This window comes from Dipodomys ordii, unplaced genomic scaffold (assembly GCF_000151885.1).
Source record: "Dipodomys ordii isolate 6190 unplaced genomic scaffold, Dord_2.0 Scaffold109, whole genome shotgun sequence".
Taxonomy (NCBI): domain Eukaryota; kingdom Metazoa; phylum Chordata; class Mammalia; order Rodentia; family Heteromyidae; genus Dipodomys; species Dipodomys ordii.
This window is the reverse complement of record NW_012267325.1, coordinates 6,208,324-6,235,352: the sequence shown is the minus strand read 5'-3', so window position 1 is coordinate 6,235,352 and position 27,029 is coordinate 6,208,324. Positions and strand designations below refer to the sequence as shown.

At 38.6% G+C, this 27,029-nt stretch overlaps 1 protein-coding gene across 1 annotated transcript; it reads left to right on the top strand.

Moving 5' to 3' along the window:
- The first annotated feature begins 2,755 nt into the window (after nucleotides 1-2,755).
- On the top strand, nucleotides 2,756-21,328 carry Pex2 (peroxisomal biogenesis factor 2). Its single transcript, XM_013028457.1, has 4 exons — nucleotides 2,756-2,999; nucleotides 17,969-18,078; nucleotides 18,939-18,994; nucleotides 20,072-21,328. The coding sequence occupies exon 4, from the start codon at nucleotides 20,089-20,091 to the stop codon at nucleotides 21,004-21,006; it is 918 nt and encodes a 305-aa protein (XP_012883911.1). The 5' UTR covers nucleotides 2,756-2,999; nucleotides 17,969-18,078; nucleotides 18,939-18,994; nucleotides 20,072-20,088; the 3' UTR covers nucleotides 21,007-21,328.
- The last annotated feature ends 5,701 nt before the right edge of the window (nucleotides 21,329-27,029 follow it).

The window sequence follows — 27,029 nt, the reverse complement described above, 5'->3', positions numbered from 1 at the left end:
CTTTTATTTTTAACTTACAGCCACCAGTTAAGTTTTAAAAGGACTCTTTCCTGGCTTATCTACAGGAAAATTCTAGATTTAAAACAACTAATGTGGTAAACTTTCAAAAGCAAAAATCACTATACTTATTTGCTACTTATTATCTCTGAATTGATGCTCATTAGCACCTGGAAACAGGACTATATCTGCCTTCTCTCTGGTTTATTATTTTCTCAAAACACTCCCATGATATTATTGGCCTCCAGAAGGCTTTTATTAAATAAAAAATAAATGTTTGTAAAGCAAGTATCAAGATACTGGAAACAGTTTTTCTGAAACTTCAGCTTATAAAACTAGAGGCATACTATACTTAGACTAAACTCAGAACTTATTTTTAAACATTTTCAGCAGAAATCGTAATTTTTTACCCTTCCTTTTATTCTTAATCAGACTCTTTAACATAATCCAGATTTTCTAATAAAATGGGTTTTATTTTTATCAATAAAAACTTGCATGTTCATATGACTACTTAAAATTTCATGAACTGGAGTTGCTTTCTGAAAATGTCCTTTATGTCTGTCTTTAGTTTTTTTTTACCTTTGTCCTGTGCTCATAAAACTTATGTGCTGTACTTAAAGTAAGCCTGTTTTATTCAGGTTTATTATATGTAGTTTTGACCAAGCTTGGTGAAAAGGCAAAAGAAAAGAGAGAGAAACAAAGAAAGAAAAATTTAAATGAAAATTAAATTTCAAAAACAAAAAATTTAAATTTTGCAAAGTTCGGTGGAAACTCTCAATTGTGCATTATCATTAGTAGTGTTAAATTGTGGTATGATCCAGTGTCCTTAACTTTGTTAAAATACACCTCTTAATAACGACATGGCAAACTCAAGCAAGATAAAAGCTAATATGCTTTTTTTTCTTTTTTTTTTTTCCAGCCCTGGTGCCTGAACTCTGGGCCTGGGCGCTGTCCCTTAGCTCTTCAGCTCAAGGCTAGTGCTCTACCACTTGAGCCACAGAACCACTTCCAGCTTTTTTTTCCTGCTTATGTGGTGCTGAGGAATCGAACCCAGGGCCTCATGCATGCAAGGCAAGCGCTCTACCACTGAGCCACCTTCCCAGCCCCAAAAGCTAATATGCTTAATTTAAGCAATAAAATGAAATTTCTAGACTAGTTGAAAGGCAGTATGCCTTTAGCAGGAGTTGGGAAGCATTATGGGAAAAATGAAGCAAGTATCCACGGTACAGCACTGAACTCCATGCATTGAGTATTCGTGGATTTTCCTCCAAAAATTTTTTTAGACACTGGGACACATTTGTATATAACCTGAGAAGCGCAACACGACCGCATTCCTTCATAACTGCTAAGAGAAGAACCTGCTCTTCCGAAAAGACAATTCCTTACTGTCTAGAACAGCAGCATCCAATATAAATATAGTGAGAATCACACATAATTTTGAATTGTCCCAATCATTTTCAATCCCATACATCATCTAGTACCTACTCCCTGCCCTACCTTTCACTGTGCCTCTTTAACTTGGAGCGGGCCTCGATTCAGACTAACTACATCCCATACGGCTAGTGGCCACCATACCCAACAGAGCATCTGCAGAAAAATCTGCCCTTCTGTTAACTCTACACCCTACCAAAGTGTAGCCCCTGGTACTGCTGGTTCCGTTGGTGGAAAGGACTTCGCTTGGCTAATTCTAGAAGAACCTTCCTCTTCCTTTTCCGACCTATTTCTTCCTCAACATCCGCTTAAGGCCAAGATGAGCACATTCTGGGTGTAACTGTTTAGTGTACACGTGGACAGAGACCATTAAGACATTTTCTTCCATCCGTAAGGTTGCCTGATTTGAGTAACTCAGGTGCACGGAGTAACCCTGAAACCAAATACAAATAAAAGGTTGGGGAAATACCCCTGCAAAGCTGCTCCCACGGGAAGCTTCCAGCGTTCTACCAGAGTTGTTTAGAGGACTGGTGGCTTCTTGGAGGGGACCAGGGGAGGGTGTCGGGGGTCAAAACAAGCCCACAGAGCCTTCAAGAGACCCCTCCTCGTGGAAGCATTGCTACCTGACGTCATGCAAAGCTGATCACAATCCACCAGGGATGAGCCATTCACGCCACGGAGGCAGTGGGGATCCCAGCCCTGCCACTGCCTGAGGAGTCTTTCCCCTCCGCCCCCCATCCCAGAAACCCCACCACCATTTTCCCTGTACTCCGGGGTCCAGACCTGAGACCTGGGGCGCCTCCAGGCGCGAACTCTGCAGCCTGGTGCCCAGGGCGGTGGATTTACCGGGTCCCTGCGACCCCAGCCCTGGAGGGGCGGGCTGACCCGTCCGGACACCAGCCCTCTTCTCCCCCGCCCTGCCGAGCCCGCCTCGCGGCCCGGACGCGCGCCTCCCTGCACAAACCCCGGGCTCGCTGCCTCCCGAGGCGACCCCCTCAGCAAGCCCGCCTCCCAGGACCAGCAAGGAGAGCCGCGGGTGCGGAGGCGCCTGGCCTCCACCCGGCGGCGCTAACCCGGCGCCCCGCAGCGCCGTCCGCACACCCCAGACAACCTGCCTCCCTTCTGGGAGCCGGGGCACCCGCGCGACCCCGCGGCCACCTCAGCCTCTTTACGCCCGGCCCCTGTCTCGGGGCTGACCGGTTCGTGGCTCTCCCACCAATCAGAAGACAGTTGCTCCGACCAATCAGCGCGCGCGGAGTGTCCGCTTCGGCTCTTCGGCTCTCGGGCTCCGGCCCCCTGTTCGGCCGCTCGGCCGCTCGGCTGCCCGGCCGCTCGGCTGTCGGAGTCCTTCCTAGCTGGGCCCTCCCGGGCCTTCCCCACGCACTGCAGCTCCGTGGAGTCATTTCCCTTTCTTTCTTTTTTTTTTCTTTCTTCTTTTTTTAAGACACTTCCGGGTCCTCTGTCGCTCCGGAAGCCCGCGAGTTCCGGAAGCTTCGAGAACCTATTTTCTAGTAGGAAAAACCAAGCTTGCCAGAAGATGTTGTTTGAGGAAAAGTTGGCCGGCGCCTAAGGTCAGTGTGCGCGCGCGCGCGGAGGAGCGGCGTGCGGCCGAGGCCCGGCGCGGGGCCGGCGGGCTCGCGGCTCCCTCCGCCCGCCGAGCCGCACTGCTGATTGGCTTCCTGGAAGCTGCCGAGCGGGAGCCTTGGCTGTCGGGAAAGGCAATAATAATCCTCAGACGGCTGTTCCCCAGCGCCCTTACGATTGCGCCATGAAAATAAACAACAGCAACCCGGGAAAAGAAGCAGGAACACGGGTGGGGTGTAGCCTCCCCACGGTCCACGCCTTAGTTGTCCACAGAGACCAGGCCTGGGGCTCTTCTCCCGCCCGGGGCCCGGGGCGGCGTGCGCACCCTGGCGGGACCCCGCCCGGCCCGGGATGGAGGACGTTGGGTTGGAATACTGGGTGCTCGAGTATGAAAATGGTACCGCCTGGTAGATCTGATGCATGCGGCTTTCCCCCCCAAGCTTTCCATTGTATTGACGGCTCCTGCGTTGAGAAGGATCCTATTTGCCCCCCCCCCCCGGTCAAAAAAACACACACACAATTTAAGCAGTTTGAGTTTTCTTAGGAGGAAAGAGACACCGAAAGTTTTTTTTTTTTTCTCGTAACAAAATTGCTAAAGGAAAAGTCTATATTATGGATCACGATGATAGTGAACCAGTCATATGAGAGTTCCTTGCTAGTGTTTTGCTTCTGGATCCTAAAAAGGTGTGTGTGTGTGTGTGTGTGTGTGTGTGTGTGTGTGTTTACATGTTGGTTTGGGTGCTCATTTTCCATAAACTGAAATGGTAGTGGCAGCACAGACTTGGCACAAAATGAGACACAGTTGAAAGTTCAAATCCAACATGTTCTGGCATTCTTCTTTGGCACCTTGGGTCAGACTTTTATCTTGACAATTGTAAACACTTTCAGAGCTATAGATTCCTCGCCTACCCTTCAGTTGGTAGTCAAAACACCTTCCACGAATGGGGTACCTACAGTCAAACCAGAACAGAGTGAACTTGGCACAGTAAGCCTTTCTTTTTTCTTTGCCTTTTGTGTTCTTAACTTCTCTTATCTCCCCTGTTATCTTCAGTTACTGGTATCCAGAGTTCAATGACCTTAAACTAGAAGATATGAAAAGGTAGTGGAAGTCCACATCAAAATGAGAATGTCAGTTTTGTTTTTGGTGGTTTTTTTGTTTGTTTGTTTTCTTAAAAACAACAGAAAGGAAAAGAAGTCAAAAGTATCAGGACCCAGTAGAGAAGAATACTAAAATTCAAAGGATTGGATTCTGGTCCTGATTCTGGTTTGCCATGGGCCAACTTTACCTTCTGGCCTAATTCTCATTTTTTAGGAATTAGAAGTAGCACTCAATCTGTGGTTTTAAAATTGTTCCATAAAAGAACTTTTGTAGAAATTTCCTGGAGCCATGCAGGGAGAGACAAAACAAGCAGACTTTCAACTGTATTTTAACAAGAACAGCTATTTATGTGTTTTACTTTCATAGCGGTGTTCCTGTTAAGAAAATTTAACCTGGATCTTAGACTAGATGATCTGCCCTTCCTTCTAACATGAAAGTTAATGATACACTTGTACATTTGATTAGTGTAGTTTTCTAGAATTATCTGTGAATTCACAACTGGTTTATATCTAACAGATACAAGTGTCCATATTTGATTTCATTTCTTTTATAGATGTACATTTCATATTTAATTCTGTTTATGAACAGAAATCTAACTTCCTGTGTTTCTCCCTTTCTCATGTTCCTTTATTTTATCAAGAAAAATCTGGCTTAAATTACTGTTTATCATAATCTTTAGAAGAGGGAGGGGGTAGGTATTATCCATTTTATACCTTCAATAACTGAACCTGAAAGATATTGGTGGACCTTTCCATCATCAAATCTCTGGGAAAGATCTGAGTTCTAGCCCCATGTTTTCTTCACAGCACAATTTTTTTGTTTGTTTTTGTTGGTTGTAGATCTTGAACTCTGGGCCTGGGCCTTGTCCTGGAGTTCTTTAGCTCAAGGCTAGTGCTCTACCACTTGAGCCATTGTGCCTCTTCAGGTTTTCTAGAGATTTATTGGAGATAAGAGTCACTGACTTTCCTGCTGGGGCTGGCTTTAAAATGAGATCCTCAGATCTCAGCCTCCTGAGCAGCTAGGATTACAGGTGTGAGCCACCAGCCCCTGGCTTCATAGCACAATTTTAAAGTTTCTATTGCTCTTGCACACCAGCCTGTGAAGGAGTTACTACTACAAAAGGAAAATGTGTGTCATATCCACAATTTCTGTTTCTGTTTTGAATGATTCTATTCAAAATTGCTCCCTCCCTTGAGGTCTTGGTTAGACACCAAACAGCATGTTATCTGCTCCCTTTATCTTTTCCTGAGATTTCATCACAAGTTTCTCATCATTTATGTCCCTTTTCCATTCTTTCAGAATATACAGGAAACTGCTCCCCATTTGTGAACATGACTGGCACCTTAAGCCCAGCCCTATGGTCTCTACTTATGGTAATGGATGCAGGGACAAGGATGTATGTCTAACATCATCTGTCCTTCCCAGCACTGGCTGTTGATCTTTTCCATATATTCCCAAGCAGAATGCTCTTTTCTGTATTACTTTTCACTCTACTCTACTTTTTATCTGTGCTCTCCCTATTTACTTGCCTGCCAATAGGTGAAATAAAATTCCATCCACATTGCATTTCCTTATTATTAAAAAACAAAAATCCAGAGCTCTTGAGTAATGGTTTTGAGCATGACTGAACTCTCCTTCTAGTGGATAAGTTGGCATCACACTATTTTTGCAAATAGTGGGTGCAGTAATAGTTAAAGGACTACCTCATTGTTTCGCCCACCTATTTATTCCCTTTGTTCAGGTTTGACATTTAAGCTCTTTGGCTGTCCTTTGACCACATATATAAAGGGTCAGGGAGTATAGATGAGATGAAACCTGGGAATCACAGACTCTATTACATGCCTTTCACTTCTTTCCCCTATCTGTAGTTCCGAGTGTGTGGCTGCCTCTCTTGTCTGTAGGATAATCCCTGAGGGGGATTTGTTTTGCATTCTATGGAATTAAACTTGGTCCACAGTTAGCAGGGAGCTATTCTATTAACTACCTTTCGTGTTCCACAGTTTTTCTAGTCTTCATCCAAAATATATTCATTGGTAGCTTAACCTTATAGATAGATAGTTAATCTCCTCAAGCATTAATTTTTGTCTTCTTATAAGCCAAACACAGATGTCTCACACCTACAATCCTAGCTACCCAGAAGGCTGAGATTCAGAGGATCATAGCTGGAAGCCAGCTCTGGCAGACAAGCCCACTCAACTCTATCTCCAAAATCACTACAAACAAAAGCAAGGTTGGAGTATAGCTCAAGTAGTAGGGCATTGACAAGCAAACACACTGAGTGAGTATAAAGCTCTGAGTTCAAGCCCTAGAACCACCAAAAATAAAATAATAAATGCAAGACAATAATTAAGCAAATAAGAATAGGGATGATAATACCTACTGTGCTGTCAGATTCAGTAAAAAGAATGAAAAGAAAATATATACTATCTGATCAGTAGTATCTCTCACATGATAGTTCTTATTCCTCTGGGAATCCAACTTGATTCCTTTGGGGATTATTTGTATATTCTTTTGTACCATATATGGTATAAGTAAATGCATGTTCCAATAATTTTCAAGTCATTTGGAATGCTACTCAAGTATTTGGTTATAAAGAACCTTCCTACATGTCTATTATTTTGTTTGTTCATTCTTGAAGGAGGATTTTTTGCAATAGTTCATGTCCTTTAAAGATACTCCTTGTGCCATTTGGTACCATCTTAAAGTAGTTGTTTACCTTATATTCCCACCATCTGGCAATGGCTCTGCCACTTGTAACCATGTGATTTTATATATGTCAGTCATCTCTGTCCTCTTGCTTCCTATTTTAGAATAGAAATAATAAAAGAACATCTTTCTTAATAAGAGTGAAATCTTTTACTGTGTAATTTTAAGCATGGCCATTAAGTATAGTCATTGCTTATAAATTACTGGTAAATGATAGGTGTTTACTATGATTTTAAACTAACAACTTAGTTGGGGTCATTTTCTTTAATGTTGCTATGACTTTCTGTGAAGAGTGTTTCTTTCTCATGTGTCCTGCCTGCTCAGATTTCTCTATTCTAGCATTTTCCAAGCTCTGTTCAACATGATCATTTCTGCAGCTGGAAATGACTTAAAAATTCCTTCCTCTCCAAAGTTTTCTACAGCACTGCTTGTTCCTATAATTATGGATAGGTGGGTAGACTTTTTCTACAATTGCCTACTGCTCCAGCAGATGAAAAAACAGCATAGTAAAATGACTTGTCCAGAGCTAAAAATCTGTTCATTTTTTGCAATGTTTTCTCAGTTGTTTTGTTTTTAGTAGTACTGTGGATTGAATTTAGGGACTCTACCACTTGTGCCATACCCTAGTCCTTTCTGCTTTTATTATTTCAAATAACGTCTTAAACTTCTTCCCAGACCGGCCTCTGGCCACAATATTCTTTCTGCCTCCCAACCAAATGGTACTACAGGTGTGTGCCACCATTTCAAGCTTGTTTTTGATGTAAAGCCTCACTAATTTGCCAGGGTTGGCCTCAAACTCCTATCTTCCTCTGTGTACAGATATGTGCCACAATTCTAGGTCCAAAATTTCTCCCTTAAAGACTCAAATACAACCTTGCTAAAAGAGTGTAAGAACCTTGCTTTTTATTTAAAAGCGTAGGTATGAAGCCAAGTCAAAGTATTAGAAATTCTGTTTTAAGTTAAAAGAATTTTGTGTTAATTTCAATTACCCAAAAAATAATACTGTAGCTAAGATAAATCCATCAGTTTATTGTGTAAGACTAATTGTAGTCTTGAAAATTATAATATTTATTTTGAATTTCCTCCTTGAAATGAAGAGAACTATTTTCCCCTCTCCTTTCTATTTATCATTACTCATCTTTGCAAAAAATATATACTTTTTTTAAGGTTAGCTCTGATATATATACTATCCTGCAAATAGAAAAATCTTAAGAGTTTCTTGAGAATTGCATTGAACTTAAGAAAAATTAGAAATCAAATTTCCTTAGTTTAAAAATATTCCATGGGCTGGGAAGGTGGCTCAGTGGTAGAGCTCTTGCCTTGCATGCCTAAGGCCCTGGGTTCGATTCCTCAGCGCCACATAAGCAAAAAGAAAAAAACCGGAAGTGGCACTGTGGCTCAAGTGGTAGAGTGCTAGCCTTGAGCTGAAGAGCTGAGGGACAGCGCCCAGGCCCAGAGTTCAGGCCCCACAACCGGACCCCCCCCCAAAAAAAATTCCATGTCATGGCTAAATCCAAATGTAACTGAGTGGGATATATAACATCAGTGATCTGTGAACTGTTGAGACAATTTATATATGGTTGAAGACAGGAACAGAACAGTCTCAAGTCACTTAGCAAGTCTGTGACAGAAGTGGGATTTGAGTTACTGTTCTAGTCCTGTTTAGAGTACCAGAAGTCATAGCATTCTGATGGGTCTCAGCCATAGCTTTTTTCTTTTACCTGTGTTTGAACTGTGTTCTGGGAATTGGTATCCTGTTAAATCCCTTTTTGATGCATGTCCCATTTATTAGTATTGATTTCAATACAATGGACAGTAAATTCATGTAGCTACACAAAGGAAATAAAATAGTAGAGTATGTAGGTTCTGAACTTAAGATCACCAATCATTGAAGCTATTTTCATAACCTTATAATTAGTCAAAAACTTAAAGTCAAATGAATTTCTGGCCCTATCATCCACTTTGATTATTATGCTAAGATAAGGTGGCTGTGATGTTGTCATGGAAGGAAAAAAATCAGGTGATTATTGTTGACTCAAAAAAGAGCAGTCTGACAAGAGTGTGAGGGTGAATATAATATCTTAAAGATTAATTGAAAATTACATGTTTCTGCTGACAAAGTTTACAAGACTGTAAATTTAAATGTGGAATTTCTGTAGGCAGTATGCATTGACAAATATGTTTAATGGTAATACATCTAGTACTGAGAGTCTCAGAACAGGTCAATAATAATGTGTATATTGATAGCAGCAACAGAGGAGATGTTACTTGGTATTATAGCTAAAATCCATGTTATCCCCTTAATCATAATTACATTAATATTGACAGGCCCTTGACAATACCCACATTATTATTGATAGATTTCTGTCAATAACATGTTTTTAAGTAAAATATATCCATTCATAATTTGTACTATATTCAATAACAGCTCTAAAGTGCATCCTGGAATTTCCCTCCTCCTTCAGTGAGAAACAGGCCTATTGTTTTGCTTTTAAATGTGATATAATTGGAAAAGGTTTTATTTGGGAAAATAAAAAAAAATAAGAAAGCATGTGTGTAGGTTGCTGTTCTTTATATATACATTTTCAGGGTTGGTTTTTGTTTTTCCTTGAAAGAAAAGCAGTGTGACATGTCTAGTGATAAAATGTCAGCAGGAGACCTCTTTTTAATAGTTTTTTAGTGCTGGATCATTTTGTCTTAAACATATTTATGTGACAAGTTAATCACACTAACCCTAGCACATACTTTTTTTTAATCTGGTCTTAATTTTGCTTAAGCATCCTTTTCACATATCCTTAACTGGTAAACTTCTTTAACATTATTTATATTGCAAATTAAAATTTTAATTACTTTTATGTATCTTTCTGCCTGCCTAATAAATGTTTTCCCCTGGGTTGGCCTTGTAGAATCTAAAAGTTAGTATGGTTTGGTATAGGGGAAAACGTGACAGGATTGGTTTTAGAAGTTAGATTAGAGGAAAGCATTGTCTATTTTTTACATCCTGAAAACAAAAGACATGTAAATTAAATTTAGTGCCATTTGTTTTCATTCAGTATGGTCCCAACTTTAAAAATATAAAATTGTAGCTTGCACTTTTAAATATTCAAATTTGGGTGTACGTTTATGAAACTAAATTGAACCAATAATATGGACATTGTTAAAGCTTTCTTAAATTCTTGAAAGTAAAGTAGAAATAGACTGACCAATGGTTGGTTGAGTGTCAGCACTAGTAGACAGTGTAACAGAAACCAGGATAGCACTGAGTGCTTATCAAAAAATAGGAGGGATTTGTCTTTTTGGATCCAAACTATAAGGAAACTGTAATCTCCTTTATGAGTTCCATAATTTTTAATGAAGTTATTACTTTGACTTTTTTTTTCTCAGAAAATTGTTAGCATCCCCCTTGGATATACTCTTGCCTTGTAGGAATCTCCTGCAAGGATCTCCTGGAACAGCAGTTTTCCTTTGAGTCCGTCTTCATCAGGTTAATTTTTTTTCCATATACATTACTTTTTTATTGAATTTGTTAAGGGTACAGAGTTCTTGCACTGCCAAACCCTGCCATCAGGTTAATTTTATAAAATTGTACTCTGTTCTATCTTTTCTTTTTGATGATTATTTACAGAATCAATGCCATTTCCTTGAAATGGGAGCTCTCTACAGTGTGTCCTATTGACCCTTTAGTCAGTCTTTTCTGCCAGTCTGCTCTGCTCTCTTCATAGCAGGTTACTTGTCTCTTTGCTTCTAGGGGATAGATGCAACCACAGTGACAAGACTGAATAATAATGTGTGCTGTTCATGCTGAAACCCAGCCCCAGATGCCCTGGCTAGACCTGGGCCAGGAGCACACATGTGTCAGGGCTTTTGTACAACCTGTTCCCTTGCCCTAAATACCATTTTTATGTTTTCTGTCTGGAAAGTTTTGTGATCTTTGTTTATAGTGTTTTCACATTTCGAGATCTATTAGAGATCCATGACTAGTCCTGCTTACAGTTATGTCCTATTCTATAAAAAAAAAAAAAACTTGAAAAAAAGAAAATTACTAAGAATTAAATATTTAGATGCCTAATATAAGTACTCAATAGATATTGGCTAAAATTGAATAACCTATTGCCAGAGAATAAGGATTCACTTAAACTGTTTGAATTAATGCCAATAATAGTTTTGTGTGATTTCAAAGCATTTATGGCATTTTCCTATGTGTCACTTTTTATCCTGTTGCAAAGAAAGAGGTTTCAATAATCTCGTTAATTGAACTTCCTGTTATTTTTATTTCTTTAGTTTTTCTGCTTTTGGGCTCTGTCCTCAAAAAAAAAGTATACCAGCATATCTGTAAGTGCTAGAAAATGGGGAGTAAAATGGGATGAGGGAGAGGAAGTACTGAATGTAAGGTGTTGATGATGAACTCAAGCTGCTTGTCTTGGCCTGCCTATACCATGTGTGCCCAGTGGAGCAAAGCACCCTACAGTCAGTCAGACTGACTGTACATTTTTGAGGTTTTTGTTTTTGTTTTATTTCTCATAGGTTAACAGTACAACTGTGTAGATGGGGTTAAATTGTCAAAAGAGCTTATAATGTTGGAATAAATCCCATTCTCTGGGAATTTCATTGTATCATCTCATTTTACACAAGACTCATATTAAGAAAGAGATGAGCCCTACTGAACCATACATGATTGTACCTCCCCTTCCTTCCTGACCCTCCCATAGGTACACATAATGGTGACATCATGTTCAGAGTTTAACTGCCACAATTATATTTTAATAGGGTACTCAATATTTCCTGGAAAAACGTTCTTTTAACATAGGTTGATTAAGGCATTAGTATGAGTAATAATGAAGATCACAGTCTTTTCAAATGAGATTTGCCAAAATAAACTCAGTCTTTTTGTTTTTATGTCTATCCCAAGCCAAAGTAGTAACAATGTTCTAATAAGTATTCTTTATACTTTCTAAGCCACTTTCATAACATTAGCTAATTTAATCTCAGCACCCTTGTGAGGTAGCTATTATTTGTAACTCTTCAGAGAAGAATCTAAGGCTAATGAATTCGTTTTAAGATCATGTAGCAATTAAGTGACAGAACGAGAATTTAAATCCAAGTCTGTTTGATTTTAAATCTGCTGCTTTCTACTTTATTACAGTTGCCTAATGGAATATAGCAATAGAGAATGTAGGAGAGGTATTCCACTTTAATAAACCACGGTGTGTAATGGGAAGTGTTTGTTCTATGTTTAAAAGAAGTCACAAAAAATGACTAAAACTTGGAAAATAAAACCTAAAACACACACACACACACACACAAAACAGAAATTATTCATCTGGAAGAGCAAAGGCTGAAGAGCAGTTTAATAATAAGTCTTTTGGTCTATTAAAGAGTTACGTACGAACGAGATCAAGCCCAGCTGTTCCTAATCTATACTGAGGCCAGGCCTGGGAGGGAAAAAAAAGAAAGAAAAAAATGTTAAACTATAACAGAAGGGATAAGAAAGAATTTTTTATAAGTATTGTTAAAATTTGGATCTGTTAGAGACTTTGTTAAGTGTCCTTTTCTGGCAGTCATTACAAATTCCTGTCTTTACTAAATGTTCTCGATTAGAGTTCCTCCAGAAATAGATGATACCTCTGAGAAACTATTCCCTTTACTGCTTTCTCACAAAATATCAGTGTAGGACCTGAAGGAGGGATACCTTTCCTAACCATACACTTCGTCTAGACAAGCACTCATAGTATTCAGCTGTCATATTGACTGTCATCAAATCACTCACTCTGTTTCATGGAAGTTCTACAAACATTTATTAAGCAGCTACTGTGAGCCCCACAGTATGGTCATTGTTAGAGCTTTAAGATTAATAAAGTATTTTTTTTAGCAATAATCTGAAACTGTTATAATTGTAGTACTTGATTGGACCCAATGGCCTTTTAAGGCCAGCCAAACATTTTTTCTGGTATTTCACTATAAAAGCTATCTTGGGGGCTGGGAAGGTGGCTCAGTGGTAGAGCGCTTGCCTTGCACGCCTGAGGCCCTGGGTTCGATTCCTCAGCACCACATAAAGAAAAAAGCCAGAAGTGGCACTGTGGCTCAAGTGGTAGAGCATTGGCCTTGAGCTGAAGAGCTGAGGTACAGCACCCAGGCCCGGAGTTCAGGCCCCACAACCAGACCCAAAAAATAAAGCTATCTTGTAATGCAGACATGGGTGTGTTGAACTTACATTGGTGACTGGTTGTGCTGGACTTACATTGGTGACTTACATTAATGTCTAGTGTCAGCAGAGCTTTCCAAGAGTAGTTTGACGATAAAATAGTTTCTTTACTGACCAGAGAACATGTATTCTGGGGAAGGTGCAGAATTAATTAAGCTACATTCAACACAAAACAAATGATTATAGAATATTACTTGAGGAAAACTGGTTAAAATGATCAAAGTCACTGCAAATGTGGCAGGTGCTTTGAGAAATCTGAGTTAAGGTAAAGCCAGCCATTAGTAGCTCACACCTACAATCCTAGCTATTCAGTACTCTGAGTTCTGAGGATCAAGGTTAGAAGCCAATCCTAGCAGACAAAATCAAGAGACTCTTAATTCCACATAACCAGCAAAATGTAGGAGTAGAGGCTATGGCTCAATTGGTAGAATGCCAGCCTTCAAGGAAAAACCTAAGCAAAAGTGCAAGGCCCTGAATTCAAGCACCAGTCATGGGATGAAAGAAAAGAAGGAAAGGGGAAAGGGATGGGGAGGAAGAAGGAGAAGGTATTTTTCCTTCACTCAATTACATTCAAGATAGGAAAGAGTTCTTGATTATAGCCATTCTAACTGGGGTGAGGTGGAATCTCAATGTTGTTTTCATTTTCATTTCTTTTATGGCTAGAGAGGTTGAGCCTTTCTTCATGTGTCTTGGCCATTCTTATTTCCTCTTCAGAGAAGTTTCTCTTTAAGTCTTTAGCCATCTTATTTATTGGGCAGTTATTTCTTTGAGGATTTGTTGGAGTATTTAATTTTTTAAGTTCCAAGTATATTTTAAATATGAGACCTTTGTCCATTGTATGGCTAGTGAAGAACTTCTCCCAATCTGTGGATTGATCTTGCTAGCTATGTCCTTTGCAATGCTGAAGCTCTGAAAACAGCAGATGCCGGAGGGGATGTGGACAGAAGGGAACCCTATTGCGTTGTTGGTGGGAATGTAAACTTGTTCAACCACTTTAGAAAGTAGTATGGAGGTTCCTCAAAAGTCTCCACATAGAGCTCCCCTATGACCCAGCAATCCCACTTTTGGGCATTTACCCAAATGATCACAAACAAGACCATACCAAAGCTACCAGCACAATTATGTTTATTGCAGCATTATTTACCATAGCTAAGATATGGAACCAAGCCAGATGCCCCTTAGTAGATGAATGGATCAAGAAAATGTGGTATATGTACACAATGGAATTCTATGCCTCCATCAGAAAGAATGACATTGCCCCATTTGTTAGGAAATGGAAAGAAACATAGGTCCCATGGTTTCCCTTATTTGTAATAGCTAGTATATGTCTGGGTCAAGCAAAAGATGTCAGATAAGTTGATGTTAAGGGAAATGAACCCCAAGATAGGGAAACAAGTGGTTTTTTTTTCTTGCTTGCTATTGTTTCTAAGGTATTTATAAGGTACCATGCGATTTTTTTGTTGTTGTTGCTTTGTATGTTGCTCCCCCACGGTATAACCTCTGTTTTCACTGTATTTGATGTTAGTATAATTTGGGGAGGGGAAGGGAAAAAACATTGTTTAAATAGGGATACAGATTGACCCATTGTAACAATGAGATGTACAAGACACTATGTTAAAAAACGAACTTTACAATTTAGGCAGGGGAGAGCAGGAGGGAGGGTAATGTAGGAGGTGGGAGGGAGAGGATGGTACGGGAAAAGCAAAGGAGGAGGCAACAATGCTTGATAAGAAATGTACTCATTACCTTGTCCATGTAACTGTAACCCTTCTGTACAGCATTTTCACAATAGAAAATTTAATTTTAAAAAAGATAGGGAAAAAGGATGTGTATTTTCATAACTGACTGGGATCACAGATCACATGGAGGAGGCAGAGTTTTAAAATGCTAATAATTAATGGAAACAGGAATAGTTTTGAAGATGTCATGGAGAATGTTGAAATAGAGTTGGAATGTGAATTACAAATAGTTGGGGGCAGTTGGACTAGCTGAGAAGGAAGGCAACTGTTTTATAGCATATGAAAGGGGCACAAAGGCAGTAATTAAAACATTTCATTGGGACACGATGGGTTATACAGTTTCAGAGATGGAGACAGGTTTGGGCTACTTTGTGTCCAACATCCCTACTTTGTCACAGGAGTAACAATGAAGTAAGAAGAATTCATTCAGTAAGAATGGGCAAATAATTTATATTTGGATTAGTTTACACAGTTTATAATGTTTTTTAGCTTCTGGTACATGAGTGATATAATCAAATTATAATTTGTTAGCTGCATAACAAAATGAGAAAAACAATGTGTGTATATGTTTGTAAACCGTCCCCTATTGAGATGTTTTTACTTTGAGATGTTATTACTTTAGTTGGCTGTTTATTCTTCTGCCTCCCTTTCTGTACCTTAGAATTTTTAAATAATAACAAAGACAGCTGTATTTCTGCAAACACCTATTATGACCAGGACATTTGTAGAATTAGTGAATGATCTTTAATGTCACATTACTTAGTAGAAAGGACTGAGTCAGTGAAAACTTTGTAACAGCTCCTGTAGATATAGAGTTGAGAACTAGTCTGAAATGACTCTTACAGAGGGCTGACATGTAGCTTGAGATGTCTGGGTGGATAGCTTTAAAAAGAAGTATGAATTTTGTTTTGAATTAGACTAGTCCAGGACTTTCTAACATCACCAGACAATTTGTTGGAAGTGTGAATTCCCATTGCAGATCTACTATATCGGAAATTATAGGAATGAGGCCCAGTAATCTAACAAGTGCTATAAGTGATTCTGATGAACTACTAATGTTGAAAACCACTAAATTAGAGGAATAATGAGAATACAGAATTGTGATGCTGAAGACCACACAGTACAGATTGACTGCTTAAAGATAATATGCATCTTTATCATGGGTATGACTGAATACATCTCAGTGAAAAGCTATTATAATAAGAATCTAACATTAGAAACAAAGCTGAATATATTGTAAGTAGACATGATCTATTTGTTTAGATCACTTCCCTCCTAATTTTAGCATTTAATTAAGTAAAGCAAACTGAATTAGTCATTCCTCAAATGTCTTGAACATACAAAAAAAACACCACCCAGATTTTCTCTCCCACATTTATATAACCTCCTACTGAACTTTTTCACTTCATACAAACTTTATATCTTGAAAATTGCATATACTATCTTTTCCTTCAAACATTTGACCACTATATGATTTTCCTATTTCAGAGTGCTGGATCACCCTCTAGTTACTCCAATCACTTCTACTACCTTGTAGCTTTCAGTGATGACCTTTTCTTCATTCCCATTGATGCTTTTCTAATTTAGAACATAATTTATTCACCATTATTTTAATGGCCTCTTAATTGATCATACTATTTCCAGTCCTTTTCACAGCCTCTAATCCATTCTCATGGTGGCCAGATCTGATTTGTTCTTCGTTACAGCTCTTCAATGGGTCTCTTTTACCTTCTTTATGAAATGAATCCTCCTTAGCTCAGCTATTAGAGCCTTTGGGTCCTATCTAGCTTTCTGCTCATTCTTGGACTCCCCTCTTCACACCTACACCCCTGGCCTTTCCTTCTATTTGGAATAGTTTTGCTTTCCTTTACCTTAAGGACACTGAAAATCCTTCCCAAAGGCTTCTGAGATACTACCTGTCCAAGTACCTGGCTCTTATCTTCTAAAGTACATTGGAAGCATAGTGCCCTGAATTTCCCTTTGTTTATCACTTAGCACATCTCACTGTGTTTGCATGATTATGAAGCAAAACTTTATGTCTCCCACTCCAATAAAGTATAAACTGCACAGGGATTGAGACTGTCATAGTCTTGTATCATTGCTTGTAGCACATTGGCTGGTAGATAGCAATTGTACCACAGGCATGGTAAACTAAATAATTAGCAGTATTCTGGTATGGTAATTGGAAATGACTTTAAAGCTTAATGGGTGGAACTTGTATTTTCTACATCAGACTTTCTTTTTATTCATTTATCTGTTCATCTAGTATTTTGTATAATGTGCTTTGTGTACCAGGAACTGTGATAGTTGGTATGATTCAACCGTGAGATTACGCAAATAGCCATTATAGCAGTGCATAGTCATGGTACATGTGCTTATCCTCTAGTGAAGGAAGTAGATAATTCAAAAGTAATTTATGTACAAAGCATAGATGCCAGGAAGGAGGAAGACTAGAATGCAGAGGGACCGGTGAGATTTGGAGAGGCAGGAGGAGGTGATGGTTGATCCAATATTTAGTTTCTCAGTTAAAGAATGGGAACATGGTCCTTTCAAAGATACAAAGAGAACAGACAGTAAAATCCAGTAGAAAACCAGAGGAGGTGGCACTATGTCTAAGTTTCGTCTTTAGGAAAGAAGGCAAAATGAAAATTAGGTTTGTTTTAAAATATTTGCAGTGAGAGCAATTTTTTAAAGGACCAGAAATAGACCAATTTCCTATCATCCACTAAGGAAATGAGAACAACTAGTATTTAAGAAAAGGTATGTGGTTTGATGTTGGTATAATTTGTGGAGGGGAAGGGAAAAAACAAATCGTTTAAATAAGGATACAAGTGGACCCATTGCAACAATGAGATGTACAAGTCTTTATGTTGAAATGAACTTTACAACTTTGGTGGGGGAGGGGGAGGAAGATTGGGGGGGCAGGGGAGGATGGGAAAGGATGGGAAGGGGAAACAAAGGAGGAGGCTACAATGCTTGATAAGAAATGTACTCATTATCTTGCCCATGTAATTGTAACCCCTCTGTACAGTATTTTCACAACAAACAAAAGAAAAAAGAAAAAGAAAAGGTATGTGGAAGACAGAGGGTAACAAAATAGATGGGAAAAAATTTTTTAGACAAAAGAATCCATAGTCCTTGGCAATCAGACTAGTAAAATGAGGACAGGGAACTGTGTCTGTCTCTAACCCCTTCTTTTCTTTCTTGTAGCTACTAGCAAGTATGAGGCAGGGGATTTCCCAGAAGAACTCACAGCAGCAATCTCTACTATCATAGCTGTTGGCTATCAGGTCGTAAGGGAGTGGAAGAAAGGGGAAAAGGTGAGTTCTTCCCAGAAGGAACTTGGCATTGGTGGCTGAGGGACATTCCTGTCATTTATCTGATTTGATAGAAAACATAATCAGTGTTTTCCATCAAGTTATTCAGTAATCATTTTTCTTTTCTGTTCTTGAACTTGTTAATCATAAAGTTATCTACTACTAACTCACCTAGGATCCATGGGCAATATTAAAACTTACCTCATCAAAATGTCTTCTGTTGTCAAATACTTCCCCAAATTTAGGAATTACAACTTTTAACATAGACTTCTCGGTCTTTTGACCATATAATATAACATTTAACATCTTTATAGTAAAAATCACAAAGTAGTAGAATTGAGGGAACTAGAGGTCCTTTTGTCTCTAACTTTTTATATTTCAAGTAAGAAAACCAAGACATAGGATTAAGTGAAATGACTTTTCCAAAGAGTACATGGCCACATGTTGAAGTAAACATGAGCAGGATTTGTGCCTTTCTTTGTTAATTCTGTGTTCTTCTCTTAATGTGGTATGCCTTTCAAAAGCCTTAAGAACATGATTACATTCTGTGTGTTCAAAGCCAATTTTCTTTTTCCCCACCCTTATTGAGGTATAATGGACAATGATTACATGATGATTTCATATAGACACATACATTACAATGCCTATCACAACTAATTAACACATTGTCATCAGACATCATTAATTATTGTGTGCAAGTGTAAGTAAATGGGATTTGGGAGTGAGGACATTGAAAATCAAAATTCTGATGGATACTGAATTATTAACTATATCTACTATGCTGTAAATTACCTCCTCAGAACTTACTCATCTTGTAACTGGAAGTTTGTATTATTTGATCAATTTCTCCCTATTTCTCACAGGCCCTAGAAACCAGTTTTACTTTTGGCTTTTATGAGTTCTCTTTTGGATTCCACATGTAAGTAAAACCATACAAAGAGCCCCAAAATATGACATTGGGGTCATGGTTTGGGTTTGTCAGGTTATTGATAAAATTTAAAATCCTAGTCTTATACTCAATTACAGCAATGACTCGATGTTTGAGTCAATCAGTCACATATAACTAGCTGTTTAACAGCTTCTAGTCCATTTAAATATTTTTCTGTTTTAGCACTTATGTGTTTCCTTGGTGGATTAATGAAATTACCATAGAATATAATTTTATATCATACTATTGTTCAAAAAGTACCGTGTGACATACAAAACAACCCCTCTGTGTGGTATTTTCACAATAAAAAAAATGTTTAATGCTAAAAAAAAAAAAAAGTACCGTGTGATGTGTGTGTTTTGAGTTCTTTGTTTCTGAACTCTTGTTGCTTCACGATAATATTTGCTAGTACTTATTTTCTGCAATAGTATGTCAATAACATATAGAGATTATTCATTTATTTTCCTTTCTAAATAAATTTCTTTATAAATATAAAATATATTTGAGAGAGATGAAGTTACTAGTTGAAAACTATGCCTTTGAAGTTAATACAAGTGCTAGATATTAAACTGAAGTCTTGTCCTAACCATTTGTATCATGTTCTCAGTAGTAGTAGTCCACTGTATTATGACATTCACACATTTTTCTATTAGTGCTCTTCACTACTCATCATTTCTAGTATTAAGATTTTAATATTTCTCTACCATAACATCTGACCAAGGTCTGTTTACATAAGTAGGATATAAAAATTTCCCTCTCCCTTTTCCTACCTGTCTGCCCCATCAACTGGCATTTCCTCGATGATGAGAAGAACCAAGGTGGAGGTGGGAGGAGCACAACAAAGCAAAGGGATTTTTGTGAGGATAAGGATGTAGAAAAGGAGGAGAGCAAAGAAAGAAAAATTTCAAGTAAGAAGTAATTGTTCACTCTACTGCTGTTGTCCAACTGAAAGATCCATCTTCAGTGTGTCCCTGTCAGTTGTTAACCATAGTTTTCCAAGTGTAAGTTGAGGAGGTAGTCCAAGGTTGCAGCTGTTTGACTAAGTTCCTTAATTGTATTTTCTCCTAGAGACCTTTGGAGAAGACATGGCTCCCAGAGAAGAGATTACAAAGAGTACAAACAGAGTGCTCAGAATAAGTCAGTTGGATGCGCTTGAACTAAATAAGGCCCTGGAGCAGCTGGTTTGGTCCCAGTTTACTCAATGCTTTCATGGATTTAAACCAGGGCTGTTAGCTCGCTTTGAACCAGAATTGAAAGCATTCTTGTGGCTTTTCTTGTGGAGATTCACCATCTACTCTAAAAATGCCACTGTGGGACAGTCAGTCTTGAATATTCAGTATAAAAATGACTTTTCCCCTAACTCAAAATACCAGCCACCAAGTAAAAATCAGAAACTCTGGTATGCTGTCTGTACAGTTGGTGGGAGGTGGTTAGAAGAGCGATGCTATGATTTGTTTCGAAACCATCATTTTGCATCATTTGGGAGAGTCAAACAGGGTATGAATTATGTGGTTGGACTTTTAAAATTAGGGGAGCTGATTAATTTCTTGATATTCCTTCAAAAGGGAAAGTTTGCAACTTTGACAGAGCGTGTCCTAGGCATTCATTCTGTATTTTGCAAACCCCAAAGTGTCCGTGAAGTTGGCTTTGAGTACATGAATAGGGAACTTCTCTGGCATGGGTTTGCTGAGTTTCTGATATTTCTCTTACCCCTCATCAATATCCAGAAGTTGAAAGCCAAGCTGTCATCATGGTGTATTCCTCTGACTGGATCTCCTAATAGTGACAGTGCGTTAGCCACCAGTGGCAAAGAATGTTCTCTGTGTGGAGAGTGGCCCACCATGCCTCACACCATAGGATGCGATCACGTCTTCTGTTATTACTGTGCTAAGAGCAGCTTCTTATTTGATATGTACTTTACTTGTCCTAAATGTGGCACAGAGGTGCACAGTGTGCAGCCTCTCAAATCAGGAGTTGAGATGTCCGAAGTGAATTCTCTTTAGAAATTAAAATTGTTTCTCTTATCAAAATTGTATTATGCCTAAGTCCTTAATATGAGTCATTCTAAGTAGAGTACTTAGGTGACTTTTATAAGGCTTGTGGTTTGCAGCTGCTGGATCTATTCCTTTCCAGGCTTCACCAGAAACCACTTGATTCTCAATATATTTTGTTAGTGTTGATGTATTGTTTTTAAATCATTGAATTCAATTTTTAGTATTAAGAACAATGGAGAGTTTTGTGAGGTAACAGCTGAATAAATTTCTTCATTTTGTAACTTCCTAGAAAGCTCTAAAAAATAAACTAAAAGTATTTTGGAGACTTTGAGATAACTGTGCATTTATTTTCAGAGATGACATAATAACAAAACACAACACTCCTAAGACCCTGTGTTTTAAACCTTAAGATCTAGCGTCTCTGTTATTATTTTAAGCTTTTCCCTGAAGCCAGTTTTAAAGAGGTTCAGTCTGTATTTGTCAGACTCCTTCACAGTTGACCTTGTATTCAGAAAGCAAAAATTGCTTAAGGTGGTTTAGAAGTGAGGCCTGGGACTAGAGGAGACAACTGGTCTGAGGAACATTTCCTGGGTCTCTTTCTCTGTGTTTGATTCACATCTTATGAACTTTTGCCTAAATAATGCAAAACTATGTGAACAGTTTCCACAAAGAAAAGGTATTTGGTTTTAAGCCAGATCTCAAAATTTTTGTGCTTTGACAGTAAACCAAAATATAAACTAACTCTATTTAACTTTGAAACTAACACACATTTATGTGTACTTTTATACATATATAGTAGAAATAAATATACATATATAGTAGAACATAATATAGTAGAATTATGCATATATAGTAGAAATAATGCAGTTAAAATTTGACAGTATAGTCACAACGGATTTCTCAATAGAGTATTATTACATACATAAGTGAGCATTATATAAGTTAATTATGTGTGTGTTTGTGTGTGCCTGAGTAGCTAGGATTACAGGGGTGAGCCTCCAGTGCGCAAAAGCATATTATTTTTTCTGTTAAATAGTATATATTAGTATTTAGTCTTATGCTTGGAAAAAAAAGCTTTTATATAATAAACAGGCTTCTACATAAATTATCAAAGTATAATTTGAAATATAGAGACCTCTGTTCATTGTTTTGTTCACCTTTGACTCAACAAACACTTAGGTGCCCAGTACTGACATAGGCACTGGGGATACATCAGTGAATACAACACAAGAAATTTCCTACTGTTCATAGTCTGATTGAATGATTGTGAGTTTAACTTAATTTAGTATAAAGTACCAAAGAAATTTTGTAGTTTGAAAGCAAGATTATTTTTGTCTGAAACTTTACTTTTGTTTTCCTTTCTCTGCATTCAAATTTGAAGACATTATTGTTATAAACTTAGAAAATTCAGAGGAAAAACTTTTACTACACAGAGATCATCAAAGTATCCTAATGTGTTCTATCAGTTTGTTTATTCACCATCTTAGGGTACTTATGTTCCCTCTACTTTCTGTTGTAAATAAATGCAGTGATGAATCTTAAATGTAGTCAGGAAATCTTTTGGTTCCTATGATATAAAACCAATTTAGACTGATATTCTTAAGGAAAATAACATGAATTTGAAAATGTGAAGAATCCAATCTGGTTGTAGATGCTCAAAGAATTCTCTGTAATTGTGTATCTCTTCACTCTCATTTGTATAGTTAGCAGTATGCATGGCATAAAGGCATGAACTTGGGTTCAAGTCTCATCTGAACCATTCATTTGTGTAGAACTTGGAGCAATGTACTAACTTCTGTATATCTGTACATTATAAGGATGGTATGTTTAGGACATTGTATAGTTTGTTTTTCATTGCTGTGATAAAATGTCTTAGAAATAACAATGGAAGAAGGCTCATGATTTCAGAGGTTCCAATCACAGGTCACTTAGCTTTATTGCTCCTGGGTCCATAGTGAGGAAGAGCATCATCAAGGAAGCATATGGTAGACCTGTGTTGCTCACCTCATGGTGGACAAGAAACAGAGACCGAGGTTTGATCTAGTTTGATCTAGAATGGTTGTCTTAGAATGCAAATACACCAACTGTTTCATATGTTGTTATTTTGGCCTAGAGTATATACTAAGTTTACTAAGTAAATTCTTAAGTTACTGGCCTAATTGTCAAAGTGAAAATGCAATATGTTATCTATCTGGTAGCAAATAGAGTTGTCAATATTACAGAGGTTTCCAGGTTTCCCTACCTCCACAGTCTGTTGGCACTTTGAAATATATGTGGTGTGTGTGTGTGTGTGTGTGTGTGAGTGAGTGATGTATGTGTATAATCTCTATATATTCTTCCAGGACTTGTCCCAAGTGCCCTACTTGGTAGTTTATACTACTTCCCAATAATGCCATCAAATTGTGAATCCTTAATGGATTAATCCACTGATAAAGTTAGAACCCTTAGAATCCAATCACATCCCAATAGCCCATAGCTGCAAACCAAACCTTTAACACACAAGCCTTTACGAAAAATATTCAAATCATAACAGACATAATTCTAGTTCTTTTCATTACTGTTGTCAATTATTCTGATTGGCTTCATTCTTAGGCAGAATGATGGCTACTTTAGAAGACCAAAGCTTACATTTTTGTTACATTTTTGTCTCCACAGGAATAGCATCCTCTTGTCTAGTAGTTCTATCAAAAGGGTACTAGCTCACTATTACTTGTCTGACACAGCCCAATCATTACAGTTAGGGGTATAAAAAATATTCTTAATTACTTGTATGAGGGTGACACTACCTCCTGTATCCAACATGAACCTAAAAGAATACTAACGGGTACTCGTTAAGCCACTGACCTAAGTGTCAAAGTGCAAATGCAATATGTTATCTATCTGGTAGCAAATGGAGTTGTCAGTATTACTGAGGTTTCCAGGTTTCCCCACCTCCAGTCTCTATTGGCACTTTGAAATATATGTGTTGTGTGTTGTGTGTGTGTGTGTGATGTGAAAGTGTGTAATCTCTCTCTCTCTCTCTCTCTCTCTCTCTATATATATATATATATGGGGTGTGGGTATGTATATCTCATTATATTTTCATGTTTACCTCAAATTTCTGAGCTCAAATAATCCTTCAACCTGGCCAGTAATCTGGCTACTTTATTTTTTTAACTTAAATTATTATTTAATGTATATTGTCCCCTATTGATGATAACCCTTAGGAGTTCAGAGACCATAACTATTTTGATCTTTACTAGTTGATCAGAGCCTTTTAGCTCAGTAGACACATTTTGATGAATGAATAAACTGAATGCCACATTGGGTTCTGTGGAAGCAGATGTTGAAAAGGGTTTGAATTGCAAGAAGTATGTCATCTTTTTTTCAGTATTGCTCAGAGATTGGTTCCAACACCCATCTACAGATGTTTAACTTCCTTATAAAAGTAGACAGTATTTGCATAATACCACACACATCTTCATATATGTTTAAATCATCTGCAGATTTTGCATAACACCTGATACAATGTAGATGTGTTATAAATAATTGTACTGTGTTATTAGGGAATGACAGGTGCGGGGGCAGATGTGGTAATTGATTGGTGCAGATTCATTCTTTTGATTGAACTTGTTTTCAATTTACATTTGGTTGACTTCACAGAAGCTGAACCTGTAGTACAGAGGACTGACTATAAGTGTATCTAGGCCCCACACCTGTGAAAGGAAAAAGCAAAGAAGTAGGACTAGGCAGAAAGAAAAGGGAGACTGTGGTACAAGCCTGACAAAACTTGGCAAAGCCTGAGGGGAGCTATGGGACTAGTACTGTCTGCTTTTTACTTTCACATCTGTCAGTCACTGTGGGGCTGCTCTGGGAATGAAGTGACCACAAGCATGGCAGCTCCTGCAGCTGTAGCAGACCCTGAAGGAGCTAACAGCTGGAGGCATCTGCTGACTTACACAGCTGATCAAGAAGACCAGACTTGAAGGAGCAGCTGCGTGGTATGTGTATCTTACTACATATAGCACCTATTGTTTTCTCTATAATTTACCTTTTTGTTGCTTTCCTTATAAGATACTTGACATAACACCACATAAATGGCAAATAATCAATGAATTTACGAGGGACCTACCCTCACAGCAGGAACGGTCTCACTGTAGATGGCCAGTTGTCCCGGTCATGTTGCTGTGGGAGTCCCTGAACCCCCTTTCAGTCCCTGCCTGCATGGACACTACCAGAACATTTAACAATGTGGTAAACTCTACTCCCCAGTGGCCTCAGGGCACAACATTCAGGAAAGCTGGGTCATATTTAGCTGCATGATGGTATTCTGCGATAGCCCCAAGAATCCAACTGTCAATTGTAAATGTTTTTCTTTTGAAAATAATTTTCTCACTGGTACGTTCCTTTCCTCTAACATGCAACTTACTCTCAAATCATGTTATCATGTTATCTACTTCTGTATTATTTTAAGTGACATCAGTATCATATGAGAGTCACAAGATGTCAACAGAGGTAACACAAGACAAATCGTGCTTCCTGTGGGTGTCAGCAAGTGTATTTAATTGTTTTTAAATTCCATTGTTTACTTGAGCCACCCCCCAGCTCTTGTTCACTTATGAAATGTGCATTCAAAGTAATGTCTCCCTTTTATTTTTTAATGGGAATTAAATAAATCATTTTCTCAAAAGTTAATGGGCCCCTACATTCTTCTCTACTCATAGGGAATGAATTTGTGAATAAAACAAAACCCTTCTTTGTGGAATTTACATTCATGACAGGGTAATAAGCAGTAAAATATACACATAACATAATTTCAGATGTTAGAAGTGCTCTGAAGAAAATAAAACTGGCCAAGGAAGTGGACAAGGGGTGCTGTCTTGAATTGCATACGCATACAAGGACTGAAGAGGTGAAATCTGAAAAGATGCCCAAAGGAAATGGGAGAAAACCAAGCAGATGAGTATTAAAATTAATAGGTACTTGTTTGTTATTCAAGTGTCAGGTGCCAACCTCTGGGTTGAGAGTTCAAGTTCTGTTTAAGAAACAAAGCACCGGGGCTGGGAAGGTGGCTCAGTGGTAGAGTGCTTGCCTTGCATGCATGAGGCCCGGGGTTCTATTCCTCAGCACCACATAAGCAGGAAAAGCCAAATGTGCCGTTGTGGCTCAAGTGGTAGAGCACTAGCCTTGAGCTGAAGAGCTGAGGGACAGTACCCAGATCCAGAGTTCAGGCCCCACAACTGGCAAAAAGAAAAGCACCATTAATAAGAGAAAAGGGTGAGAAATGAGGTAGCTGACACAAGTGGCCAGAGCCAGGTCAGATAAGGCCATGGGTGGTAGATGCTACCCAATGGACTCCCTTTTCATGGCTTAATATGCTCCTTCCCATAGCTTAGCATGCTTCTTCCCCTCTCCACAGCTTAGCATGCTCCCTTCTTAGGCAACACTAGGTCCATTTAGTAAAGGCAGTAAATAATCAGCCTCCAACCCTCCCACCACCCTTTGCCTTGAGATGGCACCCCTCTGGGGCAGCTACCACCATATAAGGCAGCAAGAGCCCCATAGAGTGAGCTTCAGGTCTGGGCAGCTGCAGAGCCCCTTATCGACTACTTGGGCAGCAGCCATAAAAGCTAGTCCTCCATGATGAAGCCCCCTGGCCTTCATGTCCACATCAAGATCTCTACCTCCTAGCCACTTGTAGCCCCTCATAGCCCCTCCTAGCCTCAGTAGGTTATATAGGTCACCTCAGACAATAGCTGGCACTTCTCACTTCTCTCTTGTGAGAAGGGGTCTTTCCGGACCCTTTACCAGCAATAAACCTTTTCTTTGTTCTTTGTACCTGGATGTCTGTGTGGTTTTCTGGCAATGTCTAATATACTCTTAACAGTAGTGAATATAAATTTGTTCTCTAAGTGTGTGAAGCCATATGAAAATTTTGAGTGGAGAAGTAGGAAGATTAAGTTTATATTGGTAAGTATTCATTGGATAATTTGTGGAAAGGTAGTAGTAAAAGCAGGAAAACTAGGTAAAAGGCTATAGACATAGTAGGAGCC

Bases quoted from the DNA above. Each gene is read 5' to 3' on its own strand.
- Pex2 (XM_013028457.1), top strand. From the start codon at position 20,089: ATGGCTCCCAGAGAAGAGATTACAAAGAGTACAAACAGAGTGCTCAGA.